General features: G+C 40.6%; 1 protein-coding gene across 2 annotated transcripts; it reads right to left on the bottom strand.

Moving 5' to 3' along the window:
* On the bottom strand, positions 1 to 9,466 carry tspy (testis specific protein Y-linked). Of its 2 annotated transcripts, XM_005930708.3 has the most exons (8): positions 8,036 to 9,466; positions 7,853 to 7,930; positions 7,659 to 7,770; positions 4,957 to 5,111; positions 2,218 to 2,294; positions 1,878 to 2,056; positions 1,634 to 1,681; positions 1 to 354 (listed from the first exon to the last, which is right to left on the bottom strand). In XM_005930708.3, exons 1-8 carry the CDS (start codon positions 9,002 to 9,004, stop codon positions 308 to 310), a joined length of 1,665 nt encoding a protein of 554 aa, XP_005930770.1. In that variant the 5' UTR covers positions 9,005 to 9,466; the 3' UTR covers positions 1 to 307. The 2 variants fall into 2 exon arrangements, with proteins under 2 accessions (XP_005930770.1, XP_005930771.1); XM_005930709.3 differs by lacking the exon at positions 1,634 to 1,681 and having other exon boundaries at positions 8,036 to 9,465.
* Positions 9,467 to 10,242: the final 776 nt, after the last annotated feature.

Genomic DNA, 10,242 nt, shown 5'->3' with positions numbered 1-10,242 from the left:
AAAAAAAAAACAACTGCAAAAAGTGTATCAGAGTACATCAGAAGACACAGTACCAACTGTATAAAACAGAGGGGAAACGCGCTGCCTTGGCTTTGTTGTTACAGTTAAACCTGATTTAAAATGCTTCTGTGTGTTTATTTGTTATAAAAAACAAAACAAAACTGGATATTCTGTGCATAAAAATGACTAACATCAGGAAGAAGGGTTTAATGTTTGCTGTTAGTCTTCACAAACCAAGCATTCTCTTCATCCTCTCGGTCTCTGGTCCCTGCGGTGACTCCTTCAAGCTCACGTCTTCTTCTTCTTCTTATGCTCCCTCTTCCTCTTCTTCCTCCTGATCGCTGTCGTCGGAGCCTACAGGACAAAAATCAGACGTCTATCGTTTCAATGGGTCACTTTAATTATTCCACAAAGCAAACTTTAAAATAAAAAAGGTAAATAAAAAAAATAAATAAAAAAAAATACCATAATTTAAAAGAGTAGGAAAGAGGAAAAAGATTATGAATTGAATCCATGTATTGTTCATTCTTTGATTTATTTGTGTTTGGTTTTAAATATCGATTTGGGGAAAATGAATTTTCTTATTTTGTTTCTTTTCTGTTTTGAAACCTAAATTGAAAGGAAAGAAATAGTGATGTTTTTTTATTTTTACTTAAAAAAAAAAAAAAAAAAAAAAACCCCGCAGGTAAGCATGCAGTGAAAAAGATTTAGTTTTGCTGTAGTAATTATGGCTCTAATTAAATCCTATGAGAAATGTATTAGTGAGCCTTTTAATATTGGGAAAGCACTTAAGAAAATCACAGCTGGTATGGCTCAAGAATGTTTTATAACACTGAAATAGACCTTATATTGCCTTATTATCCCATCGCTTGTGGTTTCCAAAAGTAGGATGGGAGACAGAGCCTTCAGCTCTCAGGCCCCTTTCCTGTGGATCCAGCTCCCAGTTTGGGTTTAGGAGACAGACACCCTTCCTGCTTTCTAGATAAGGCTTAAACTGTTGCGGTTTGATAAAACTTACAGTTACGGCTGGATCAGAGGACCCTGAATTTTCCCTTAGTTATTCTCCTATAGGCTCAGGCTGTTGGGGGACTTCCCAAATTCTCCACTCCCCATGTGTTTATAACCCACTACTCAAGTCAATAATGTGTCCTGTAGTTTCTTGTACCATCTGCTGTTCATCATATCCCTATGCTCCTCTTTTCTATCTTCTCCATCTGTGGATGCCTGCCCTCTCCCTGAGCCTGGTTTTGCTGGAGACTAAAAGGGAGTTCATCCTCCCCACTGTCACCGTCCTTGCTCACATCATATTACTGTAGAGTCTTGACATCACAATATAAAGTGCCTTGAGATGAAAGTTACAGTGGAAAAAAACGGAGAAAAACTGAATTGTGTTGAAATTGCGCTCTTATTTTCATTATAACACTATAACAAAGTAAATACAAATATTTTTTCAGTCATGGTTTAAAAACTCAAATAAAACAAGATGTTTTTGTTGCTTTTCTGATTCAGCTTAAATAAATCAAAGAATGAAGGATACGCAGACTGAAATGCCACCCGCAGATTCAACAGCCTCCCACTGATTATTTGTGACAATGGTGAATTTGTAGCGCTGCTGTTAAGAGTGATGTCTTACCGTCGATCACAATCTCTCCACCATCCTCCTCCTCCCCTGGGCTCTCATCTGAGGAGGAGATATTTCTTGTCTATTCAGTTTAACCCGCATTACTCATACATTTAAATTTCAGCTACAACACAGCCCAGCGAGCTCAACACTAAATGGACGCAGACATCCATTTTCAAAATAAGCTAGAAGTGAGAATGAGCTTCTGTATAATGCGGGATTTGAACCGTTTTATCCGTCCCGTCTTGGCACTGACCTGCACTTTGCCCTCTTTCCTCCTCTTCTTCGCCTTCCTCCTCCTCCTCCTCTTCCTCATCCCTACTGTTGCCTTGTTCAGCTTCACCAGCCTCCTCACCGGGTTCATCATCCGAGTCAGAGATCACAACACAGTCGTCTCCGTTGCCGTTGTCAGCCGTTCTAGCCCCCGTGCCACTACTGCAAAATTAAAAAAATAAACCTTCACATTAACAGTAAACACGCTCTTTGTTTTGATGTGCAGCCCACTCAGCTACTGAGAATACTTCTGTATTTTACGGCTTACGATGTGTGTTTCTCCCACTGACTGTTAGTTGGTAGGATCTGTGAGTTTGTTTTACCTGCCGTTCTCCCTCGGTTCCCAGAGGGGAGTGAGGTAGTATCTCAGAGGGTCTCTGTACAGGTCGTCCTTAAGAATCTGAAGAACAGCACGAATTTCATTTCAGTACATTTCAATATGTTGAGATGCACATGTTCAGTTTCACACACCATGTGCATTCCTGCCAGAGGCAAATGTTTGAATAGAAAACACACAATGCACCCCCACAGACACACACAAACACGTTTTCCTGATGGCATTGTTTAAGAATTTTCCTATTATAGGGCTTCCATCAGAAAATGTAACCCTGGCAGCTTTGGTCAGGTGGGTAATTTAATGTCACGCTCAATTAATATGGAACTATTAATTCAATCTTTTGAGGCAGAGAAAAAAAACGCATTAACTATTAACTGAAGAGGGAGCAGCATTTGGGCCTCAGTGCGTCCCTGCACACACAGCGGGTGATGAGAGAGAGAAAAACAACAGGGAGTTCATTTCCCAATTTACAGCTTATACCAGCGAAAGCCCACTGAAGCACATCACTAACAAAGGGCAAAGCCTGAGCCAGCCATAAGTGAACAAATATGGACTTAGAAATGGTAAATCGACTGGTATTTTTACAGTGATTTCTACTCTTACTGAGCTCTGAAAGCACTTTTTCACAACACGTCACTTGGATCGGATCAGCTGCCAGTTGTGCTTGGCATGCAAAACATTTATTAATAATCGTTCATCTCTCAATAGTTAAAAACCCTGAAATCGCCAGTAATGGCAGATCAATATATTGATCGGCTTCTGCTCCATACTTACAGTGGCTTATACATTTGTAGAACATGTGAAAAAGCTGGTGTTTAAGACCGAGAGGAGATACAAGGCATCCGGCTTCAAAATCTGGCAAATATCCTGGCGCCATCCGCTGTGGCGACCCCATGTGAATAACGGAGCAGCCAAAAGAAGCTTAATCTGTCACACTCACAAGCTGATTGATGCTTCAGATTAAATTTGGGGTTGCTCAAGGACACTTTGACATGGTGGGAATCAAACCACAGAGCTTCAGATTTGTAGATGGCCCACTGTGCCCATAAGGCCCTTTTCCATTAGTACCTACTTGGATCGACGGGTTTTCCGTTACAATCGAGTACCACCCAATCGTTGTCATAGCAACGTGGCTGAACTTCCAGTGATGTAATTAGTATGCGACATGAACGCTACAATCAAGGTGGACGTCGAGCGGTCTGAGGCTTTTCATCAGACTCGGAGACCACCGTGTTGTTTTTGTAGCCATTTCCTTGTTTTCGGGGTTTTAAAAATGTTGGTTTTGATTTTCGCGAACGAGACCCTCTCATAGCTCATTGATTGATGCCACTTACCAGCCAATCGGTGGCATGCAGTCTGTTGAAATTACATTTTGGGATTACCTTGGGTTGCTTGGAACCCCCGATGGAAAACCCTGAAAACCGTGGCAAGCCGACCAGAGTAGGTATTAATGGAAAAGGGGCTTTAGTGACCTCATCAACTAAACAGGTAAAAGAGTATTTAGCTATAACGTATGGGTTGGCTCTTTATTTATTTTTAAAATGTCTTTATAGTCTTTTTAAACTGTTAATTTACCATTGAAGCTTTTGTATAAAAATAAATAAATAAATGAACGCACACATTTGCCCAGTGGTGGTCCACTTGATAGACACCCTGATTTTTATATCTGTTAAAAACAAACCAAAACAAAAAAGGAAGTGTCCTTATTGGGGCTGCGCAATTATTTAACATTTATTTTCAACCTCAATTTTGGAAATCAAGATTAAACTGTGTCACATTCTCATTTTACCCCTCTCTTTTCTTTACTTGTGCTCCATCCTTAAAGTCCAACTTTACTCTCAACCAGACTGTGGAAGCTTCAGTTCACTTCACATTTATCTAGTTCAAAAATGCAATTAACTGAAAGAGGAATTTCTTCTATTTTTAAAGGGTAATAAAGTCGCCATTTTTCCAAAGTCTGACTGTAATCATGTTAACTAAATGTGACATAATTGCTTCAAGCATTTGAACTCTGACCCTTTCAGCACACAGCTGGCACACCATGCTTGCAAATAATGATTGTCTAGCAAAATCTAATAATAGGTTAACAAAATACCTCTGAAACTGTTGCAGCCTAGTGGGTCTGAAAGCTTTCGAATACAGCAACACACATTTAAAACCAGGAGATCCTGTTAATCAAAGCTTCAAATAGAAAATGTTTTACCAAGTGAAAACAGAAACTGGAGCTCCTACAACACCGTTACTAAGTCTCCAGGTCTTGATCCAGGTTGATCAGACACAAACATGTTAAAATCTGCACAGTAAATTCTAGTAAATCTGTTTTTATTTTTCTGTTTCGATCTAACCTGCCTGAAATTCTTTAGCAGGCAAGGTTACTGTTTCTATTATTTGTTGCTGCTTACTGTTTCTGTTGTATTATTGTATTAAATGTTTGTGGTGGCTGCCGCTTGTCTTTATATTATATTAGGAGTACATTTTTTGCTCTTTCCTCTTGTCTTGAATAGTGAGTGTAATTGTCTGTCCAATTATTGCGTTTATTCTATAATTTGAATCATTTTTAAAAACATCTTGCCAAAGAACTGCACTTGAAAATTAGCCAGCTGACTAACGCTGCCATACTCACACAAATGTTGATCAATGTGTTGTCCTTATAAACAAATAAATAAAATTATACTTATCGATTTATTTTTGCTACAATCCAATATGTGGGTGTACTCTTGTGTACCTGTGCTACATCATCTTGTCCTGGGCTGCTGTGGTCACTGAACCAACTGAAAAACGTCTCATAAACACCACGTGAAGACTTCCTGGGTTCACTGTGGGCTGTCAGGTTGTGTCCACGATGCCATAGAATGGGGTTGGAGAACGACATGGGAGATCCTGAAAACATGAGCAGCCAGGATTAGAACATGATACTGAGGATATAAGCTTCCTGCTTGACATCACAAATGATTCTTTCTATTCATGTGCATGACGACAAAGAGTAAAACAGTTAAAGTAATCTCAGCCAATCCTCCATTTCATAATGCAACTGTGCTGTCTGAATACGGTGTGTGCCCTTCTAAAAGCAAGTTTCGCCACTCACCAGCCGCATTGTAACTGGGCTTTTATTTACATGAGTCCCCTAAATCAGTGGTCCTCACTTTATCTTGAGTGCCCCAGAAGCTGAAGTTCACTCTCGCATTCCTTTTTTTTTTTTAATCAAACAATAAAAAGGAACCCAAACTGAAATGTATTACTTAAAGGTGCAATAACATCAGCAAACCATAAAGATAAGAAACACAATACTTTACTTATCCCAAAGTTAGGAAGAAAAACATTAACAAACATTGACCTTAGTTTCATTTAGTTTATTCCACCTGGCTCACCTGCAGTGAACCTGTATCCTATAGTTTGAAAACCACTGATTTAAATTAACTTTCAATTTAAAAACATAAAACCTGAATGTACAGAATCACTGGTAAGATTGTGGTAAAACAAACAACAAAAAACACATTTGTTGTAACTTCTGCTGCCCTTTTGGCCAGGTTGCTCCTGGAAATGAGATTTAAATCTCAATGAGACTTTCACCTGGATAAATAAACAATAATAATAATGCTTCACAATGTGACACTGACAAATTTGTCAAGTTATTTGGTTTACTTGCAACTTCTCATTCCCATATATTTTATAGGCAGCTGTAGGGCTGTGCGATATGACCAAAATCTCATATCCCGATATAAGAATTCTATCGTCCCGATAACGATATAAATCACAAAAATGTAACATTTTCTGTAAATTCTGTGAATCTCGGGCAGCTCGAATTGCGGGAAGCGTTTCCAGCTGGGCGTCGTGTACCTGGAGTCGAGTGTTTTAACAGATGCATGAAACTATACATTTTTAGACATAAGTTGTAACGGCCGCCGTTTTCTTTGTGAGTATTTATTACACGGCGTGCTGCGGGGAAAAGCCTGTTCTAATGTTTGAGTCTAAGGTTGTTTTTTTTTTAGCACCTGGCGGCTCTTTTTTGCTTCTCATCCGTAAATACTGCACACTCTTTCATGCGATTCAGTTTATTTTGAAAAGTTTCAACAGGATCTTGAGCTTTATCGTGAAAGGTTTATGTGGAAAATAAACAAGCGGACACGCGATGATTTTACCTTCGTTGTTGCTAACGACAATGCATAAAAACAGTCGCTTGTCTGTCCATAGTGTGGTTATATTAAATATAAGAGAAAGAGAGAACTTTAAGAAATTAATATAGCCACTACAGTGACCATCAAAACGATGAAAAAAATATTGCCGTAAACAGTTTATTTTGCGACACCACGAAACAAACGATAGCGTAAAATGAAACGATAGATGTTTTTATATCGTCATCCGATATATATCGTTATATCGAACAGCCCTAGACAGCTGTTAATGAAAATTTCCCATTTAGTTGTCATTTTCCCTTCCAAAATATGACCGAATTGGGGGATAAAAAAGCAAAATTGATAACTCTACTTTTTAAGATTATCCTTATATGCTAGGGCTGTACTGAACCTCATTTTTCACAATACCAGTGTAAATTTTTAAATGATATTAAAATGTCATATCAATATATTATTGACACACCAATGACATGCATTTACTTTCCCTAGCACACACTACAATGACTCAAGCCCAGACACATCTGAGAGCAAGAACTGCATGTTAGCCTCCATTAACCACTTTGTACCTAATAAGGGAGCTACCATATCAAGCTCCGACAAAGCACAGTGCTTTCCAAAACATGCAAGAAAATTGATCCCACTAAAGGTGGAAACGACAAACTTGTTCCATCAGTTGACGCAAAAACACACCGTTCTACACAAACAGGCTATTAAGGCACATGAGGAGGAGATACTAGGAGCTGGTGATGTGTGACCTAAAGTAAACAAATGCCTCACGTAAGCACTGCAGGAGCACTTCCTAGCTGCACATAATGCAACTAGGGAGTAACCCTTTCCTATCATAAGTTCCTATGTGATAGGAAAATCAAATGGTGGATGCAAAATTACTCATGTAGTTGCACGGTGGTAAAAAGAGGGCTTTAAGCAGTCGGTTAAAAAGCTCGACCCAATATACAACATCCCAGGTTGAAAATGTGCTTTAATTATATTTTATTATGTGACAATACTGTGCATATGGTTAAGTAGTAGCTGTCCAACTGAAGTGTGGCAGTTATTTTATGCTTTTTTGGAGAAAACATTTGACTTATGTGGGATGAAAAATGCCCTTCATTTTGATCACACTAATAAATGCTGCAGCCTGCAAGCAGCAACCACTAAAAAAATGTTTTGTGTTTTTTTTGTGCACTGTCAAAAATTGTATTACTGTATTCTCCAAAAGACTGATATAATTTTGAGGCTACACTATGCTTTACCTAATATCACTTGATTTTATAATCACATGTTTATTTTTTACCTCCCATTCCGAGGTGCAGCTCTTTCATGATGATGTTGTTCTGAAAGTAAGGGTTTCGTCTGAAGTGGAAGCGAATTCTGTAGCCCAATTTGTTATTCTTGAAAGACTCAATCTGAGGAAAAAGGTAGGAAAACGTGTTTTCTTCCATTCTACAAATATGCATCAGCTGAGATTGTGAGAATAAAATGTCCTACCTCAAGATCAGTCATGTAACTAAGAGCGTCTTCATCGGTCTCATCAATGTGAGCTGAGAGATGAGGATGGTTCAACAGCTGGCACATCGAAGTTACGAAAAAACAACATGACAAATTCACTTTAAATACTCAAACACAGCATGGCAATCGGTCGAGCGTTACACTTTCATATTTTAAGGATACAGCTGTCACCCAAAACCCAGGGATCGTTTTCGTGATAGAACTTCTCTGATCCAGATGCGGGCGCCGCTGACGACTAATCTTCAACTCCAGCCTCTGGTGAAGCCGGGCACTTTTCTTCTCAAGGGCTTCCAGCCTCATCTGTACTTGTGCCAGGAGAGCCACCGACTGCCTCAACTCTGGAGCCATCTTTACAGACACAATGGCACATTCGCCATCATCGTTTTCCTCATTTTCTGATGGGAAAGAGGAGCTCGGTGTGGAGGAAGAGCCAGATACCGATTCATCGCCCTCATCTGCTTCAGGCACATCATCTGTATCCTCTCTGTCAGTGCTATGCACAGATGTGGAGCTATCTGCTGCCGCTGCTTGTGTTTTGGAGCCAACTTTTGAGGACTGGTGTCCCCCGCGCTGTTTAAATTTACTCCCTTGTTTCACCTGCTTGGCCTTTTCAGATGAACAAGGAGTCTCTTGGCTGTCTTCTCCGTCCCCCCCTGTGAGACTGGCCAGCGCTTCAGCAGCTGCTATGGCAGCTGAGTCGGATTTGTCCAGAGGAGCTGTGGGACGCCGCTCTGTTTCTACTGTTTTCTCTGCTTTGTCTTTTGCATGAGCCGACTCCTGCTGATCCGAGGGCTGCGGCTTGTCGGTGCTACTGCTGGTGTGGTGGCTGTCAGCGCTGGAGCTGTTGACAGGCTGTGAACTGGTGCCACCAGCGCCCTCTGAACCCTGATCTGCTTTCATAGCGGCTTGTTCCTCTTTACCATCTTTCGACTGGCCCTCGCTCCCGGCTGCTTCTTTACTCTCGGCTTCACTGTCTTTGCAACTTTCAGAACTAACCCTCGTTTCATCTGGCTGGTCACTAAGTTTTGCGGACTTGCTGGGAATCAGGCTGCCTTCATCCTTATCGGGTGATGGACACCGTTTCCTCGATGCAGAGTCAGCGGACTGTTTGCAGTCCATCACTTCACTCATGCTAGCTAGCTAGCTAACAAGCTAGGTAGCTTGCAAGCTCGTATAAAATAAACTGAAGTGCAAATAACTGCACGACTGCGCTCGTTTCCGAGATAACACTTTTGGGGTTGACGTTGTGATCGTAGCTCAGCCTACATTCTCAATAAAGCAACAACAGGAAGCAGTGCTCGTATTTCTCTGCGGCCTTGCGGAACGCTGAAAATTAGCACGCTGCTGCTAACGCTGGTTAGCTCGGCTTACCCAATTCTTGCGTCCTCGCAGTCACGGCCGTACCACATGCTCACAAATAAAATCCTAACAAGAAACACTCGTTCCAGATAATCAAGCCCTGCCACGCTATATCGCCGTTAAGCCGCAATCCGTCTTCTTTATAATAGTTTGTTTTTGCATTATCCGTTAGCTTACTATCCGTGCACCGACGTGATAGAAAAACAATCCTGTGATTGGCTGTGGTACGTCGCGCTAAAATGTCTCGACCAATCACATACAAGGGTGTGTTTACACGGTAATCTGTAGCGGAGCCGCCGCGGGTTTACTGCGCAGCAAGCGCAGGGTCTCGAAAAACATTGCGACAATACTGGGAAACATATTTAAGTGTTTACACGACAGCAGTAAAAAGAGACACTTTACACCACGCTGAACAAATTATGTTAAAATGAAAATATGCACATTAGCCCACAAAAAACCCGCCAGATGTAAGCAAGGACTTGGCTTTGTTTGCATATGAAATCATCTGCGGTGCCCACAGTGGCTTGTGTGGTGGTTAACTGAGTATTGCAGAACGGATGCAGCTTGGGCCTATTCCAAGAGACGATTTCACACATATAGCCATGCATCATAGCCTATTCTGTATATAGGTTGCGTAGCTTCTCCCCCTCATCAAGTTGCTGAAGGTTATACAGAAGAATCACAAACCAGAGGTCATCTGATCCAAGATAATCAAATCCAAGCAAGAGTCATCTACAGCCAGGGCAACCCCCCGCAAAAAAAGATTTGGAATTATAAGATTATCTTGTAGCATTTCATAATGCAGCCCACAACTAACGGTGTGATTACACTAGAATTAAATGAGATTGCTATGTATTTTATCTGAATTACAATGTAATTACAATTACCTAGCAGTACTTGGCAGTAGATGTATTAAAATAAGGAGGTAACAATTCAAGTTTTTACAGAGAAGAAGCAATTAAAAGTAATATTAAGTAGGCTAATGCTCGGCTTCCAGGTATTATAGCAGA

Source organism: Haplochromis burtoni, unplaced genomic scaffold (assembly GCF_018398535.1).
Source record: "Haplochromis burtoni strain Fernald_Lab_line unplaced genomic scaffold, NCSU_Asbu1 Contig_134, whole genome shotgun sequence".
In the NCBI taxonomy this organism is placed as follows: domain Eukaryota; kingdom Metazoa; phylum Chordata; class Actinopteri; order Cichliformes; family Cichlidae; genus Haplochromis; species Haplochromis burtoni.
This window is presented reverse-complemented; position numbering and strand designations above follow the sequence as displayed.

What these genes read in the sequence shown, in the direction of transcription:
- tspy (XM_005930708.3), bottom strand. Translation starts at nt 9,004, where the DNA reads ATGAGTGAAGTGATGGACTGCAAACAGTCCGCTGACTCTGCATCGAGG. An exon ending in GACAAGATGATGTAGCACAG is followed by an intron (nt 2,295 to 4,956) that starts GTACACAAGAGT and finishes GCTGTTCTTCAG; the next exon opens with ATTCTTAAGGACGACCTGTA. An exon ending in TGGAGAGATTGTGATCGACG is followed by an intron (nt 355 to 1,633) that starts GTAAGACATCAC and finishes TTTGTCCTGTAG; the next exon opens with GCTCCGACGACAGCGATCAG.